Source organism: Megascapheus bottae, chromosome X (assembly GCF_031878675.1).
Source record: "Megascapheus bottae isolate mThoBot1 chromosome X, mThoBot2.hap1, whole genome shotgun sequence".
Lineage (NCBI taxonomy): Eukaryota > Metazoa > Chordata > Mammalia > Rodentia > Geomyidae > Megascapheus > Megascapheus bottae.
This window is the reverse complement of record NC_143547.1, coordinates 80,192,707-80,211,472: the sequence shown is the minus strand read 5'-3', so window position 1 is coordinate 80,211,472 and position 18,766 is coordinate 80,192,707. Positions and strand designations below refer to the sequence as shown.

Below are 18,766 nucleotides of genomic sequence, written 5' to 3'. Positions count from 1 at the left end.
TCTATGAGTCATTTCACACATTATTTTTTGTTCCACCATTAGTTGCTTTTATAGCAATTCCCAGTAGACAATGCCAGCATACCCACAGATCCATTGTTACCTTGTAGGCAATGGTGGGTCTTCTCAGGTTTTCTGTCAGACTGTTGCTGGTGTTAAGTCATCTGTTTTTCGTGTTTTTTGACACCAAACAGCATCTCATTGCCTCTTGTTTGGACGCCTTTTGGTTCAAGCCTGCCATCATAAAAATGAGAGATCTGCAGATCACAGTTCAAAATCAGCCAGGGAACAAAGTCCATGAGATTCTTTTGTTTTTTTTTTTCTGGGGGGCGTCATAGGGCTTGGGTGCTGTCTCTGAGCTCTTCAGCTCAAGGCTACTGCTCTACCCCTGGAGCCACAGCCCCACTACCTGTTTTCTAGTGGTTAACTGGAAATAAGAGTCAGGTATTTTTTTTTTAAATGCCCGGACTGGCATTGAACCACTATCTTCAGATTTCAGCCTTCTGAGTAGCTAGGATTATAGCCGTAAGCTACTATGCCCGGCCCATTTAATCATTTAATGCCATGACAATGATAGGAAATTTCAACTACTAACTTAAAAGAAGACTGAAACCAATTTAGCTTTGGCATGCTGAAATCAATCCCATTATAAAAGCAATCAAATTAAGATAATGTAGTTTCCAAGAAAATATTTCACTAGGCTGGAACAATTGATAGAGTTCATTCATTCATTTTAACAAAACTCTAGAGTACCTGCAGGCCCTAACAACGAGAAGTTTCCTGCTGACCCCATCCAGATAGCAAGCTTTCGGGGAAAGGCAAGATTGTGTGTGTGTGTGTGTGTGTGTGTGTGTGTGTGTGTGTGTGTGTGTGTGTGTGTGTGTGTGTGTGTGTGTGTGTGTGTGTGTGTGTGTGTGTGTGTGTGTGTGTGTGTGTGTGTGTGTGTGTGTGTGTGTGTGTGTGATTTTTTTTAAGGTTAAAGCAAGCAGGGCAGAGGTGGCTCACGCCTGTAATCCTAGCTACTCAGGAGGCTGAGATCGGTGGATCACGGTTCAAAGACAGCCTGGCACAAAAGGACTTGAGACTTTATCTCTAGAAAATGGGAAGTGGTACTGGGTTTCAAGGGCTACGTGGTAGCCTTGAGCTGAAGAGCTTAGGGACAATAATCAGGCCCTGGGGTATGGCCGTAGGTAGCCTTGAGCTAAAGAACTCAGGTACAACATCCAGTCCCAGAGTTCAAGCCCCACGACCGACCCTCTCCACTCCCCACCCCCCGCCCCGCAAAACAAAAATGTAAAATCCATCCGGAACCTAAATCCCTTTCAAAGGAGTTGGTGTCACTATTTACATCGCTAAGAAATCCAGAAGAAGAAAAAAACATCCGGCGAGACTTTGTAGTCGATCATCAGCTAAGGACACCTTTCAAGGACTTAATCTTGTTCTAGAACCGAATAGAAGTTTCTACATTCCCTTTCCTGTTTCCCCCGCCCTCCGCTTGTCAGCCTACTGCGTCACCAGCCAGTTAACCGTCATAGGAAACGGGGTGGGGTGGGGAGAGAGCGCCACGTCTCGCGAGATCTTGGGACGTGATTTGGAAGTTAGGGAACAGCGGCGGCGCTTGCGTACTGGCCTCACAACCTCGGGGCAGCACGCGGGTAGGTAGGCTACAGCCCTGAGGAGGGGGGAGTAGTGGTTAGTGTCTTTAAAAAACATTTTTTTTTCCTTCTTCTTCCACTCTTCGGGGCCGTGCGTTGCCTTGTGCGTATCCGACAAGGGAGCGAAGTGAAGCGGTTCGCTAGCTTCCACGGGCGCGCTTCACCAGTGCACACAGGAAAACCCCCTCTTGCTCCTCCACGAGTTGGAACAGTGCCGAAGGGGTGCGCCCTGGGGTCGGCCGGCACTTGAGCTCTTACTTCTCCCCTCTATCCTTTGAGCGATAGTCCCCCTACTTCTCCACTCCAGACTCCTCAGAGTGGCTTCCTCTGAGTGTCCCTCACCCGATCCCTCCCTCACAGCCAGCCCTCCTCTCCCAGTCGGCTTCCAGGCTCGCACGCTCTCACTCTCACGAGTCAGCTTCATCTCTAGGGTCCCCGCCCCCCACCCCTCACCCCCTCCCTGCTTGGAGGCGGAGAAGATGGCTGGAGGACGTCTACTGTTGGGGGGCGACTTCCTGTCGCCACCGCCGCTGCCCCCCCTCCCGCCGCCGCCGCCGCCGCCCCTCCCGCCGCCCCCGCCCGAGCCAGTGTTGGAGCAGTGGCGCTATAGCCACGAAAGTGACTGGCAGTGGGCTCTGCGGCGCAGCTTCATCTGCCGACACCTGCACAGCTATCCCGGTGCTGCACTCGATCAGCTCCTCGCGCTCTCCGCTGCTTGGACCAACCACGTCTTCCTGGGCTGCAGGTGAGGAACAGGGGTGGGGTGGGGGGGATCGGGCTGAGGGTCGAGGGTTAGATAGGTGAAGGGGGTCGGTGATTGCGGGTGGATGCATTAGGAAGATCGGGGAGGGAGTCACTGAGGTGCTGGTTGATTAGGGACCGGAACAAGGATGGGAGATGCTTGGCTTGGAAGCTACATTTCAAGGTGCCTGAGGACACTAGGATACTCCACGATTGCCATAGGATGGCGTGACAGAGCAAGGGAGACAGGGAATGGACCTAGTAGCTAGGACGTTGCGCAGATTCGCAGCCCCTCCACAACAAGGAATGGAGATAAAGCAGCGACTGCAAGAGGCGTATTGATTATTGACAGGTAGTGATTGTGGTTGCTGATGGAATTGGAGGGCGTGGGAAAATGATGAATGCCAGTACCTTAAAGCTGCATAGGGCCTTCCAAGGATGCAGTATCTGCAGAGAATTTTCTGTAGGGTTTCCGAGGGCCATGAAGGGAATTTGCAGCTTAGGGACAACGCTACTCTAATGTTAGGTTCCTCCTGACCACTTTCTCCTGCCATTAGCATTAGATAAAGCACTCCTTCTCTTCTAGCAGCCCAGATAGGTGAGTCTTTACTGTCTTCTGTGGCAGTCATATATGCAGCAGGTCTCTATAAGCCGCAGTGTCAAGCTTGCTTAGATTTGCGCATAATGTGTCTGAGCTTCAGACAAAGAAATGGAAATATCTGCTGTAAAAATGAATTATCCTCTTCTTACATTAAAGGGGATCATACAGATTAACATGGGGGTCACTGGATGAGGTTTTAAGATGTACGCGTGTGTTTCTGTATGTGTTTTCACTCAATTCCTAGAACCTTCTGAAGAGAGACGCAGGCCTCTTTGGAAGCTCTTTGCATTCAATAGACACTGCAGTGTGATATCAACGCAGTTTTTTTTCTCCCTATGAATTGGCTGCATGGACTTCTGTCCTTCAGAACCCTCAAATTGGCCTTTTACTAGACACATCATTCCTTTGATAGACTGAGAAGCTTCCTTTTTTTTTTGGACATTGCTTTCTAAGTGTGACTTTTTTTTTTAATTAAGAAGGATAATAAATTCTGGAAAATGATCCAATCCAATTCTACCAATTCAGTTCTAGGAATGACATTTAAAGATGCTGAAAAATAGGCTTGTCCACTCCAAGCCTAAATTGATAAATATGGCATCCAATGTGATGCTTTTCTTTTCTCACAGAATTTCTTTTTTCTGTCTTCTCTAAGCCTGATAACTTCCTATAGGACGTAATATTTATTTCACTGGATGAACTGGTCACTACTGGGGAAGTCCCAGTAAGTTAGATCCAGGTGACCTTCACATAGCAATGTTGTTGCAATTGATAAAGTACCTTTAAGTCTCCTTAATATCACAGAACGCCAGGGGGAATCTGAATCTTAAAAACATCTTTCATAAGGAAGAATAACCATCCTTTATTTGTATAAAACCATCCTTTATATTAATAATAAAATCTAACCTTTCACTAGCAATGCAAGCTGTTGGGGGGGGATGGCAGAGGAGGGAATTTTACTTTTTTATTCATACCATCAGCAGTCCTAGGTGAATACTGGCTGCGTAATAGCTGCCTGTTAAATGTCTGAGGGATGAATGAATGTTTACAGCTTTATTTGTACAACACATTTAAAATATATCTGATCTTTACAACAACTTTGGAGGTTTGGAGACCTAATTTTTATAGCTAAATCAGTGGAGAGCACGAAGTTGAGTTACTTGTTCACGATCCTACAATTGGAGGTAGGACTCAGATCTTCTGATGTTCAGTCTGATGCTCTTTTCACTGCGACACAGCTCCCATTTTAGGGATGGATGGATCAGAAATGAAACAAACTAAGAAAATCTTTAGCGTTACAGCTCAGGACATGAACACAGACCAAGCCAGTAATCACTGGTAATTGACTTTCAAAGCAACGCACGTATCTTGGATATTCTATATATGAGCATAGGTATGCAATTCTGTCTTTTGTATGTAAAAAATCTTGTTACTTGGTAGCCAAGTCAGTTATCAAATAGCTGAAGTAATGACCTCATGCTTACATTTTATCTGAATCCTGGAAGGTAGGCACCTGGTATGATCTACTTCACATAGGCTTTATGTTGAGGTTCATCTTAAGAGGGGTAATATCTATATTTGAGTGCATGATGTGGGTAGAGCCACTGTTTTTGTGACAGATTACTACTGTTAAGCAAACTGAAGAGTATATAATGGCTTTGGCCTTTCTAAACTTGTTTATTGTTTTTCAAGGTTCCAGTTTGATATCTACAACACTATGAACAAGGATGAAACTAGCAGAAGGGTTGGGCACTGGTGGCTCATCCCTGTAATCTCAGCTATTCAGGAGGCTGAAGATCATAGTTGGAAGCCAGCCTGGGCAGAGAATGTCTGTGAGACTCATCTCCACTAAAGCACCAAAAAGATGGAACTAGAACTATGGCTGAAGTGGTAGAGCACTAGCCGTGAGCCAAAGAAGCTCAGGGAGAGTACCCAGGTCTTGAGTTTAAGTCCCAAGACTGGCACACACATAAAAAGGGCCAGGTGCTGTGGCTCACACCTATAATCCTAGCTACTCAGGAGGTTGAGATCTGAGGATCACTGTTCAAAGCCAACCCAGGCACTAAAGTCCATGATACTCTGATCTCCAATTAACTACCAGAAAACTAGAAGTGGCGTTGTGGCTCAGGGGGTAGGCCTTGAGCTGAAAAGCTTAGGGACAGCACCCAGGCCCAGAGTTTTAAGTCCCAAAACCGAGCAAAAAAAAAAAAAAGGAAGGAGGGGTGTGGCCTAATGGTAGAGTGCTTACCTAGCAAGCATAAAATCCTGGGTTCGATTTCTCAGTACCACATACACAGAAAAAGCCAGAAGTGGTGCTGTGGCTCAAAAGGTATAGCCTTAAGTACACTCAAGGACAGTGCCCAGTCCCTGAGTTCAAGCCCCAGGACTAGCAAAAAGAAACCAAAAAAAAAAAAAAGAAAGAAGAAGAAGAAGAAAGGCCAGGCGCAATAGCTCACGCCTGTTAATCCTAGTTACTCAGGAGGCTGAGATATGAGGTTCAAGGTTCAAAGCCAGCCTGGGCACAAAAGGACCTGAGACTCTTATCTCCAGTTAACTTCTAGAAAAACCGGGAAGTGGGGCTCAGCTCAAGGGTAGGGTGGTAGCCTTGTGCTGAAGAGCTCAGGGACAGCACCCAGGCCAAGTTCAAGCCCCATGACTCACCAAAAAAAAAAGGAAAAAGAAGAAGAAGAGAGAAAAGAGAGAAACAGACCTAGCTAAAAGGAACTTACTTTCTTCTGGCAAGTTATTTTGTGTTGCATTGGAGTTGGGGCCAAAATAAAATACTCATTCAAAGATATCTTTGAAAATTTCCTTATGACTAAAACAGGAGGAATTCAGGTGTGTAGAGAAGCAGACCCTGTTTCCTCCCTTTGTCGATTTCTGAGAAACAGATTTGAATACTTTTATGACTATAGTGTTCTTACTCATTACCCATTGGGGAGATGTGGTACAGTTCACACCTATATCTTCAGTATTTGGGAGACATTAAGATCTAGGCCACTCTGGATTATAAGCAGGACCCTGTCTCAAAAATAGTCAGGAGCTGGGAATGTGGTTTATGGTAGACTGCTTGCCTAGCATGCATGAAGTCCTGGGTTCGATTCTTCAGTACTACATCAATAGAAAAAAACAAAGGTGGTGCTGTGGCTCAAGTGGTAGAATGCTACCCTTGTTAAAAAGAAGGTCAGGGACAGTGCCCAGATCCTGAGTTCAAGCCCCAGGACTGACAAAAAATAGTAGTAGTAGTAGTAGTCAGTTATACACTGGTGGATAATGCCTATAGTCATAGCTATTCGAGAGACTGGTCTGAGGATCATAGGAATGTGTCCCTTTCTCTTCCACAGAGGACAGGGATCAAGCCACCCCACACCCAAGATCTGAGGAGTCTCATTAAGAAGACATAAGGAGGGCCGGGAGTTTGGCCTAGTGGTTAAAGTGCTTGCCTAGCATGCATGAAGACCCGGGTTCGATTCCTTGGTACCACATACATAGAAAAAAGCCGGAAGTGGTGCTGAGGCTCAAGTGGTAGAGCTCTAGCCTTGAGAAAGTCCAAGGACATTGCTCAGGCCCTGAGCTCAAGCCCAGGACTGGCAAAAAAAAAGACATAAGGAGGAGTTGGTAGTGTGTTTTAGTGGTAGAATGCTCATGTAGCATGCATGAAACTCTGGGTTCAATTCCTCAGTGCCACATAAAGAGAAAAGGCTAAAAGTGGCCCTGTGGCTCGAGTGGTAGAGCGCTAATCTTGAGCAAAAGAAGCTCAGGGAGAATGCCTAAGTCCTGAGTTCAAGCCCCAAGACTGGCAAAAAGGAAAACCACTATGGTAATATAGTTCAATTTGAGTGGGGGATGGGAAAAGCTGGGAGAGTGAGGGCAGGGAGGTCTGTCTTATCTCCAATTAACCAACAGAAACTCCAAAAGTTTAGCTTTGGCTCAGGTGGTAGAGCACATGCTCAGGCATACACAATCACACACAGTCACCTATTTCCTGGGTCCTCCCCTAGGGTTTCTAATGGAAGGTCTCAGAATTTCCATTTCTATCAAGTTCCCAACTGGTGGTCATGGTGCTGATCCAGGAACTACTGCTTTGTTTGTTTTTTCTTTCGCCAGTCCTGGGCCTGAACTCAGGGCTTGAGCACTGTCCTTGACTTTCTCAGGGCTAGAGCTCTACCACTTGAGACACAGCACCACTTCTGGCCTTTTCTATGTATGTGGTACCAAGGAATTAAACCCAGGTCTTCATGCATGCTAGGCAGGCACTCTACCACTAGACCAAACTCCTAGCCCCAAACAGCCACTTTTTTTTTAACTATATTTCCTCATCATCTAAGCAAACTGGAAACTCAAATGGCTGAAATTAGTTCTTGTCTGCTTTCATAAACAGCCTGCCAAGGGTTTTTTTGTTGTTGGTCCTGGGGCTTGGACTCTGAGCCTGAGCGCTGTTCCTCGAGCCACAGCACCACTTCCAGCTTTCTAGTGGTTAATTGGAGTCTCGTGGTCTTTAGGGTCTTTAGTGCCCAGGCTGGCCTGGCTTGAACGTTGCTAGGATTGCAGGCATGAGCCACCACACCTGGCAAGATTTTTTTTTTGTATAAGCAACTTCTAAGATAATGTGTTGTGGCTACTGAAAAATGAGTGTAGTTTTTAAATCAACTCCAGATATAGCACTTACATTATTGTTGATATGTATATCTAGGGATCTGTGCAATTTTTGCTTACAAATTATTCATTTTATAGTAAGTGGGTTCAAATCCAGGGTCTCATGCATGCTAAGGTAGTACACTACCACTGGCTGGCATATATACCTGTGTGTGTGTGTATGTGTACACCATGGGGGTATATACCTATGGGTGTACATCTATACCCATATATATTTAAGAAAGCAGAGGGCCAGGAGTGTAAGCTAGTAGAGTGCTCACCTAGCGTGTACAAAGCCCTGAGTTTGATTCCTCAGTACCATATACACAGAAAAGCCGGAAGTGGCTCTGTGGCTCAAGTGGCACAGCACTAGCCTTGAGCAAAATTGTCCAAGGACACTGCCCAGGCCCTGAGTTCAAGCCACAGGACTGGCAAGAGAAAGAAAAAAGAAGAAGAAGAAAGCGGACACTGAGAGTTTTGCCTAGGAATATAGTGCTTGCCTAGCATGCACAAAGACCCAGATTCTATTCCTCCGTACCACATAACTATAGAAAAGTGAGAAATGGTGCTGTAGCTCAAGTGGCAGAGCTCTAGCCTTGAGGAAAAAGCCCAAGTGCTCAGGCCCTGAGTTCAGTCCCCAGGACTGGCAAAAGAAAAAAAAAAGAAAGAAAGAAAAAAAGAAAAGAAAAACAAATGGTAACCTGTCTGTAAATGACCTTTTAATAACAATAAAGAAAAAAAAGTCTCAAAGACTTTCCTGTCTGGGTTGGCTTTGAAATGTGATCCTTAGCAATTAGCCTTTTAAGATTATAGACATGAGCCACCAGCATTTGGGGCTTGAACTTAGGGTCTGGGTACTATCCCTGAACCTCTGGGTTTTTGAGTAATTTATTGAAAATAAAAGTCTCAGGGCCAGGAGTTTGGCTTAGTCATAGAGTGTTTGCCTAGCATGCATGAAGACCCGGGTTCGATTCCTTGGTACCACATACATAAAAAAAATCCCGAGGTGGTGCTGTTGCTCAAGTGATAGAGAAAGCCCAAGGACTGTCTAAACCCCAGGACTGGCAAAAAAAGAAAAAGAAAAAAAATGTACTGTTTGCCTGACTTAAGTAACCGCAATTCCTCTGTACCTCACCATTATAAAGAAAAAAATAGTAATTTTTTTTAAGAAAAGGCACTATGGAAGACTGAGTAATTAAAGCTTTATTGCTGTGATTTGTTTCACATTTGTAGAACAGCTTCTTTATCCTTAGCTGTTTTTCTGTGGGTGGGTAATTTTAGAAACAGAATGAAATCCTAGTGACCTTATTAAAGACTCTAGGTTAATATTTGCCTTGTTCTTTGAATAATTGAGCCTTAGATACATATGGTATTGTCATTACTATTCTTGTTCAAGCTAGCTAGGCATCTTTGGTATCATGACTTCACAATAAAGGACAGACAACCTGACTTTTGGCATCCTACGCAGTTTTAGTTTTAGTCTTTGGGAGCTGCTGAATTTTGTGGCCATTGTAATGAGTAGGGAACAGTAAATAGGTATCATGATTACTAGTGCTGGAAGGAATTTGAGAAAAAAGATAAGTTTAAATGAAGTGAGCCCCTACCTTGTGCGGTTTTGTATGACATGTATACCATGTTCAGTATACATACACACTATACTTGGAACAGGCTCTTATTGAAGGTCTAGAGAATCTTGACAAGAGCTCAAGGTGAGTAGCTTGGATTACTAATCTTGGTAGCAAATGTGAGATTATTCAAGAGTTGTAGACTTCTAATTTTCATCATTTTTAACTTATACTTTGGAAATTGGGCTCCTACATTTTAACAGAGTTATATATACAGAATTTATAATGTTTGAGAGTTAGACTTTTTTTTTTGCCAGTACTGGGGCTTGAACAAGTACAGAGCTTTGCTCTGTCATTTTACCATTTCAACTATGCCACCACTTCTGTCTTTTTGCTGGTAAATTGGAAATAATAGTCTCATGGCCTTTTCTGTCATTGCTGGCTTTAAATTCTCATTCACGGATCTCAGCGCCCTGAGTAGCTAGGATTACCAACACAACCTGTTTTCTTAGCCTATAATTATTTCCCACCTAACTTTATTTTCATATATTAATGAGTAAACTGGGTACCTGCTTAGTTTTTCTGCACATGTTGCACCACCTTTTGAGACACATCTCCATTCTATCCTTTTGCTGATTAACTGGAGATTTCTCGGACTTGTCTGCCCACATTGGCTCTCACTTCAGTCCTCAAATCTCAGTCTCCCAAGTAGCTAAGATTATAAACTTGAGCTACCAGTTGGCTGGAAAAATGGTTGCAGTAGTGCTTAACGTGATTTAGGGTGTTAGGGACTTATTGATTAGGTTCAGGTTCAGTTTTTTGCAGGAGAAGATACTTGAAAAACAGTGTAATGACAGCCAGGCATTGGTGGCTCACACCTGTAATTCTAGCTACTCTGGAGGCTGAGATGTGATGATCGTGGTTCAAAGACAGCCGAGGTACAAAACTCACTGAGACTCTAATCTCCAATTAACCACCAAAAACCAGAAGTAGTGCTGTGACTCAAAGTGGTAGAGCACAGGGACAGGAGTTTAGCCTATTGGTAGAGTGCTTGCCTAGCATGCACAAAGACCCAGGTTTGATTCCTCAGTACCACATACATACGAAAAAAAAAAGCCAGAAATGGTGCTATGACTCAAATGGTAGAGCTTTAGCCTTGAGAAAGCCCAAGGACAGTGCCCAGGCCCTGAGTTCAAGGCCCAGGACTGGAAAAAAAAAAGAGCACAGAGACAGCACCCAGGTTCAGAGTTCAAGCCCCATGATCAGCCCCCCCCCAAAAAAAAAGTGTTGCTGGGAACCAGTGGCTCACACCTATAATCCCAACTCCTTAGGAAGCTGAGATCTGAGGATCAAAATTGAAAAGCAGCACAACAGGAAAGCCAGGAAGTCTTACCTCCAGTTAACCAGCAAAAGGCTGCAGCTCAACTGGTAAAGCACCAGTCTTAATCAAAAAAGCCAAGTGAAAACATGAGGCCCCAGTACTGGCATGTGTGTGTCCTATTGCATCAAGTCCAGTTTGTCCCATGTTTTTTGGTGTGTGTCAGTCCTGGACTTATACTCAGGGCCTTCGCACTGCTCCTGAGCTTCTTTGCTCAAGGCTAGTACACTACCACTTGAGCCATAGCACCACTTCCAGCTTCTTACTGTTTAATTGGAGATGAGTCCATTTTTTTTTTGGCCAGTCCTGGCCTTGAAGCCAGGGCCTGGGCACTATCTTTGGAACACTTTTTGCTCAAGGCTAGCACTCTGCCACTTGAGCCACAGTACTACTTCCAGCTGTTTCTGAAACATCCAATTTCTTTTTTTGCCAATCCTGGAGCTTGAACTCAGGGCTTTGACTCTGTGCTTGGACACTTTTGCTCAAGGCTAGTGCTCTGCCACTTGAGCCACAGCCCCGAATCGAACCCAATACTTCATGCATGCTAGGCAAGCATTCTACCACTACACTACGCTCCTGGCCTGAAACATCCAATTTTTTAAGTGAAATATTTAATCGAGATTATTGTAGATTCATTTGAAGTTGTAGTAAGCACTACAAAGAGATGCCCAGTGTCGACCTTCATTTAACCCCCCAGAGGTAACAGCTTTTAAAATTACAGTAACACAACTAGGATAATGACTTTATCATCCTCAACTAATTTTACTCCAGATTCCCTCAAATTTACTAGATTATGTCGGTATTTATTTTCATATAATTTGTTGTATGTAGTTTTTGAGAGGTTTTTGTATCTACTACCATGGTCAAAATATTGAATATTCAGTACAAAAATCCCTCCTATTTTCCTTCTGCAGCCATATCATATCTGTAGTTTACTCTTTTTTGTTGCTGTGTGGTGTTCTGTGGCGTGTATTTGCCAGAGTTGAACCTTTTACCACTTGAAAGATTATCTGGCTGAGTGCCAGTGGCTCACGCCTGTAATCCTAGCTACTCAGGAGGCTGAGATCTGAGGATTACAGTTCAAAGCCATCTCGGATTTTTTAGTCCTCTGAGACTCTTATCTCCAATTAACCGCCAGAAAACCAGAAGTGGGAGGTGGCACTGTGGTTCACTAACTTTGAGCTGAAGAGATGAGGGACAGCACCAGGCCCAGAGTTCAAGGACCCCCCCCCCAACAACAACAAGAAAGATATCTGAATTGACTATATCTAAGCCCTTTAAAAATCAAGCTATTGCTGCACACCAGTGGCTCATACCTGTAATCCTAGCTACTCAAGAGACTAATATCTGAGGATTGTGATTTAAAGCATGGGAAAGTCCAGGAAACTATCTCCAGTTAAGCTCCTAAAAGCTAGAAGTATGGCTATGGCTCAAGTTGTAGAGTGTTAGCCTTGAGCAAAAAAGCTCAAATATAGCACCAAGGCCCTAAGTTCAAGCCCCAAGACTGGCATACACACACACACACACACACACACACAATCAAGCTATTGTGAACATTCATATACAAGTTTTCATGTGCACATAAGTTTTTTTATTGAAATTAATAAAAGGGTTACATGATATTTGCCAGATAGAAGGTGCATTAATTCACATACATTGATACCCTTCCACATGTCTTGGTGCCCATTACCCTCCACCACCCACCACCCACCCCCACACATAAGTTTTTATAATAAACTGTCAGTGACCATACCATTTTATATCCCCTCTAGTAATGTCTGAGGAATCCAGTTTTTTGCATTCTTGCCAGCATTTGGTATTGTCACTATTTTGTAGGTGGTTATGTGCTTGTAGGCTAGAGGTGCATGCACTGGTGATATGGTTTGAACTCAGGGCCTCATGTTCTTATTATTTGGCTTTTTTGATTTTATGTTTCTATGTCTTATGTTGAAAAATATTGTTCCTAATAAGTACTACAGTTACTGATTTCATAGATAGGTATTTTAGGGCTAAATCTTTGATTTTATAGCCAAATACCCTATTGATAAATTTCTGTGTGAGCAGTGATAAGATTTGCTCATTTAGAAAGTTAAAAAGAAAAAAAATTCTACAAGCTATATCTTCAACTGTTTTAACTGTAGATTATATTTACTTAAACAGGTATAGCCCACACTTGATGGAGAAAATTCTCCAAATGGCTGAAGGTATTGATATTGGGGAGATGCCTTCATATGACCTGATGCTGCCTAAACCTTCCAAAGGCCAAAAACGCCACCTCTCAACATATGATGGTGAGTATACTTCTTTTGGAAAGGTGGAATTTAAAGAAGTATGGCTTTAGAAAATATATGCATGTGGTTTTAAGTTACATTGGTAACATTGGTTCTTACACAGATAAAAGGTTTTTTTTGTTTTTTGGGGTTTTTTTTGGTGCCAGTCCTGGGCTTCAGCTCAGGGCATGAGCACTGTCCTTGGGCTTTCTCAAGGCCAGAGCTCTACCACTTGAGCCACAGCTCCACTTCTGGCTTTTTTCTATGTATGTGGGACTGAGGAATCAAACCTGGGTCTTCGTGCATGCTAGGCAAGCACTTTACCACTAGGCCAAACTCCCAGCCCCAGATAAAAGATTTTTAAATGTAGGGAAGTCTTATTTTTTTTTTTTGTTTGAGGATGCTAACTAACTAGAACCGAAAGCTAAGAATACTGAAGACATGCTATAATGCTATTCTTCAAGTGTATGTCAAGGGACCTCCCTCTAAGTAGAACAACCTTATGCTGGGATCATTTGGTCATCTAAGTAATAACATCCTTTGGATGGATCCAGAATGGACCAGCTTTTCCACTGGCAAGAGAGTGCCAGTGTCTAGTATAGTCTTAACCGAGCTCTTCTGTAGATTTGAATGGGCTTTCCACACAGAGCATTTGTATTTACCTGTCTGTTCTAGAAATACAGTATAGTTACCAGCCTGTTGTACAGAATAGCACAGTATTAATATTTTCATTGAAAAACCTTTCGCATCTTTTGATGACTTTTTCCTTTAATTTTTCTTTTTTCATTTTTTTGAGTTATAACTGTATAAAGTAATATTGCAGAATTACTGATCTCTGACACCAAAGAGAAAGGTTTTGTAAATGTCTCTGGTCATCATCTCTATTACTTTAGAACCATCTGTTCCATTTATAACCCTTCAGTGAGTAGTAAGAAATTGTACTAGAACATCCTTCCAGTATACTTTATGTTCCAGAACAGGTGAACACTATGTTGTACCTGTGCTTCAGCTCATTTGACACCAAAGAACTCTCCAGTCGTGCATGGTAATGACCTTGCACATTTGTTCTTGTGGTCTATTTCCTTTCAAGACTTATCCCTTAATAGGATGCTGGTGGCTCACTCCTGTAATTCTAGCTACTCAGGAGGCTGAGATCTGAGGTTTGTGGTTCAAAGTCAGTCCAGGCAGGAAAACCTATGAGACTCTTATCTGGAATTAACCACCAGAAAAATCACAAGCGGCTCAAGTAGTAGAACACTAGCCTTGAGCAAAAGATGCTCAGGGACCATGCCCAGGCCCTGAGTTCAAGCCCCAGGACTGGCACCCAAAAAAAGCTTCCCTTACACATAGAAAGACCGTGAACACCCCCTCCCCTACTATTACATTGATATGAGTCCCTTCACCCTAATGACTTTGAAGGTTTTTGTGACGGGACATTTGCTGTACCAATAGTGCATCTTGCAAATAATATAGTTGGTACAATTTTCCTGTTTGGGTCTTCAGAAGTTATCCTCATTTTAATGAATTGTAAATTTCACTCATTCTGTAGGTCAGAATCCTCCTAAAAAGCAAGCCGGTTCCAAATTCCATGCGAGACCTCGTTTTGAGCCTGTACATTTTGTAGCTAGTAGTTCAAAAGATGAAAGACAGGAAGATCCTTATGGCCCTCAAACAAAAGAGGGAACGGAACAAACACATTTTACTACCATGCCACGCAACATCTACCAAGATTATACTCAAGACTCTTTCAGTGTGCAAGATGGGAATTCTCAGTATTGTGATTCGTCAGGCTTTATTTTCACAAAAGATCAACCTGTCACGACCAACATGTATTTTGAGAGTGGGAGCCCTGCCCCGGGCAGTACCTCCCAGCAGGCTAACTCTCAGCCAGCTCCTGAGCCGGCCTCATCCCAAACATACCCCGAGTCAGTGGTCGCTGAGAAGCAGTATTTTATTGAAAAACTAACAGCAACTATTTGGAAGAACCTTTCTAATCCTGAGATGACTGCTGGCTCTGATAAGATTAATTACACATACATGCTAACTCGATGTATCCAGGCTTGTAAGACCAACCCTGAGTATATATATGCTCCTTTAAAAGAAATCCCTCCTGCTGACATCCCCAAAAATAAAAAACTGCTCACAGACGGCTACGCTTGTGAAGTGAGATGCCAAAATATCTACTTAACTACAGGTTATGCTGGCAGCAAGAATGGGTCCAGGGATCGTGCTACTGAGCTAGCTGTAAAACTTTTGCAGAAGTGTATTGAGGTTAGAGTTGTCCGGCGGAAATTTAAGCACACGATTGGAGAGGACCTGGTAGTGTGTCAGATCGGTGTGCTTTCCTATGACTTTCCTCCAGCTCTGAAACCCCCAGAAGACGTGGTGGTGCTGGGGAAAGATGCTTCCGGCCAACCCATCTTTAATGCTTCTGCCAAACACTGGACCAATTTCGTCATTACTGAAAATGCAAATGATGCAATTGGCATCCTTAACAATTCTGCCTCATTCAACAAAATGTCAGTCGAGTACAAATACGAGATGATGCCAAATCGCACATGGCGTTGTCGAGTGTTTTTGCAAGATCACTGCCTAGCCGAAGGTTATGGAACCAAGAAAACAAGTAAGCATGCAGCTGCCGACGAGGCTCTGAAAATTCTCCAGAAAACGCAGCCCACATACCCATCTGTGAAAAGTCTGCAGTGCCATTCGGGCTCTTCACCCAGAGGATCTGGAAAGAAGAAAGATATAAAGGACCTTGTCGTGTACGAGAACTCCTCGAATCCCGTGTGCACACTGAATGACACGGCTCAGTTCAACCGCATGACAATTGAGTACGTGTACGAAAGGATGACTGGCCTCCGCTGGAAATGCAAAGTGATTCTGGAAAGTGAAGTCATCGCAGAAGCCGTTGGGGTGAAGAAAAGTGTCAAATACGAAGCTGCTGGGGAAGCTGTGAAAACCCTCAAAAAGACCCAGCCAACTGTCATCAACAACCTGAAGAAAGGAACAGTGGAAGATGTGATTTCCAGAAATGAGATCCAGGGCCGTTCTGCAGAAGAGGCTTACAAACAACAAATCCGAGAAGATAACATAGGGAATCAGCTGCTGAGAAAGATGGGCTGGACTGGTGGTGGTTTAGGTAAATCAGGCGAAGGCATACGGGAGCCTATCTCTGTCAAGGAGCAGCATAAGCGGGAAGGGCTAGGTCTTGATGTAGAGAGGGTCAACAAAATTGCCAAGAGAGATATTGAACAGATCATCCGCAACTACGCCCGCTCCGAGAGCCACACGGATTTGACCTTCTCCACCGAGTTGACCAATGATGAACGGAAGCAGATTCATCAGATTGCTCAGAAGTATGGCCTGAAGAGTAAGTCTCACGGGGTGGGCCATGATAGGTACCTGGTGGTAGGTAGAAAACGGCGGAAGGAAGACCTCCTAGACCAACTCAAACAGGAAGGCCAAGTGGGGCATTATGAGCTTGTTATGCCTCAAGCGAATTGAAGAGCCTACTCCATTTTATTTTCTTAATGCCTAATGAGGCAGCTCTGTGGTCAAAAGGAAAACGCCACATGTTCTGGTCGCAGAGTACTAGTCATTCTTAAGATGTTTCACCTTGTTCATTTCATGTAGAGCTTTATTAGGTATTAGAATCTGGAGAAATCCATCTTACTTGTACTAGCTTCGTCCCGCAGATAATATTGTGCAGTTACTGTTTGTGTCTCTTGATAATGCCCGTGCCCCTTGGAATTTTAGTAGTTTGCTCAAGCAAGAACACATCCAAATGAAATCTCACCCTGAGAAAGAAGTTCACCTTTTAAAGGGCATACATAGTACAGCAATCTGCAACAATATATATGTCAAGTCAATATTGACTCCAGTTAAACTGCAGTTTTAATTCCAGACTTCTGGGAAAATGTCAGCTCATTTTTGTATGATCTCTTTTCATCTTTGTGTGAAGCCAGTTATAGAATGTTTAACAGTAAATTGTGCTGTACGTGTAAATGTCAGCTAAATGATGTAAACCTTTCTTAAAAGTACTTTGTTCATTTATTTATAACTTCAAGTCATGTGATTTTCAGAGTATTGAAAGTGATTCACTGTACCTTGTGATCTATAAGTTTTAACAAATCCTAGTCTTCATGCTGAGAGAGCACTACTTGAGAGAGCAGTTGAAAAAGTTTCACAAGGAACTTTTCATTCACTGGAAGGAAGGAAGCTCGAACTGTTTGTTCTTGGTGCCTTGCAGAGAGACTCACAGCAACTCTCCATTGTAGCTCTGCCATGGTTTGGATGTACAGCATATCCTGGGCAACCACAGCTGTGGCAGAGCTTGATAAAAGACTGAAGATACATTGGTGCTTTGATGCAAAGGTCAGTTGGCTGGTCCCTCTCTCTCAAAAAAAGGACAAAAAAAAAGCTTATTAAATCCCCAAAGCCAACTTTGTAACATATTTAAAACTGCTATTTTTCGCTTATTTCTGGAATGTAAAAAAAATGTATAAAAAGAATTAGTGTATGCTTCCTGAATAAACAAAAGGAGCCAGAGTTGATCAAAATAGTGGTGTGCTTATTTCTGGGTTGCAGCCTAGTCTCGACTAGATTTGGGGGTCTGAATCTGCAGAAGGGAAGTGGTATTTGCAGAAAACACGTCCCTTGTGAAGCACATGTGGATGGATGCAATGGTTAAGCAGATGGGAACAGAAATCAGTCACCCAGCATGCTTTTTCCTATGCACCAACAGGCTAGCTTCAGCGAAATCTTAGGCTAGTCCCTTGTATATGATTTGGGTGTTACATTTCAGATAAATCGAGCACATCCTCACCTTCCTAGAACAGCACAGATATTATTGTTCATTAAGCCCTTCAGTGAGATGTTTTTTTTAGATGCATCAGGTTGTTTGTAGTGTCTTAAAATGTTCGGCAGGCATAAGAAAGAGTAGTTTCCTTTGCCCAATGTTTATATTTTACACTAAATGATAGTTAAATGATTGAAGAATATTAGCCTTTCCACTTGAATCTCTCTAACTCATAAGGACCAGTTGTCACTAACAGTGTTTGATACTTGCTTTCTAGTATCTTCCTGTGGTGAATGTCCTTTTAAGAAAAGAGGTGTGCGTTTTATTTTGGACCTTCGTGTATTAGGAATTGCTAAAGGAACTCACTTTGGGAAACTGGTTCAGTTAGTGAGTTAGAAAAACTTGGGGGGCTGGGTGCTGGAGGCTCACACCTGTAATCCTAACTACTCAGGAAGCTGAGATGATGATCAGGGTTTAAAACCAGCCCGGGCACAAAAATCTATGAGACTTAGCCTCCAATTAACCACCAAAAAACTGAAACTGGCGCTGTGGCTTTAAGTGGTAGAGTGCTAGCCTTGAGCTGAAGAGCTCAGGGACAGTGCCCAGGTCCAGAGTTCAAGCCCCACGACTGACCAAAAAAAAAAAAAAAAAAAAAAGACGGGATTTTTCTTGAATAAGAGTGGCTTTGGAGATTACAAAGTATGAAACCTTGACTTTTAGCCAGTCGCCTGTGGCCCCTGCCTGTAACCCTAGCTTCTTAGGAGGCTGAGATCTGAGGATTGTGGTTCAGTGCCAGCCCAAGCAGCAAAATCAGTGAGGCTCTTACATCCAAAAAGCTACTCAGAAAATGCCAGAAGTGGCACCTGTGGCACAAATGGTAGAGTGCCTTGAGCACAAAGAGGCCCAGAGACAGCACCCAGGCCCTGAGTTCAGGCCCCATGTTTGGCAAAAAGAAAAATTGACTTTTCACATTTCTTCTTCCCAAAATGATTTTTTCTGGAGGAAAATGAGAAATGTTAACATTAAAATTGGATTTTAGATGGGCTTTTGAAAACAGATTAGTGTAGTTACTGATAATTTGGGTCAAGAGTATATGAATTTGGTTCCTGGTTTTGAAGGGCCAGAT

At 43.3% G+C, this 18,766-nt stretch overlaps 1 protein-coding gene across 2 annotated transcripts; it reads left to right on the top strand.

Moving 5' to 3' along the window:
• The first annotated feature begins 2,110 nt into the window (after positions 1-2,110).
• On the top strand, positions 2,111-17,437 carry Nkrf (NFKB repressing factor). 2 transcript variants are annotated; one of them, XM_090325982.1, is made up of 3 exons: positions 2,111-2,397; positions 12,730-12,860; positions 14,389-17,437. In XM_090325982.1, exons 1-3 carry the CDS (start codon positions 2,132-2,134, stop codon positions 16,344-16,346), a joined length of 2,355 nt encoding a protein of 784 aa, XP_090182108.1. In that variant the 5' UTR covers positions 2,111-2,131; the 3' UTR covers positions 16,347-17,437. The 2 variants fall into 2 exon arrangements, with proteins under 2 accessions (XP_090182108.1, XP_090182109.1); XM_090325983.1 differs by lacking the exon at positions 2,111-2,397 and adding an exon at positions 10,452-10,619 and having other exon boundaries at positions 14,389-17,434.
• The last annotated feature ends 1,329 nt before the right edge of the window (positions 17,438-18,766 follow it).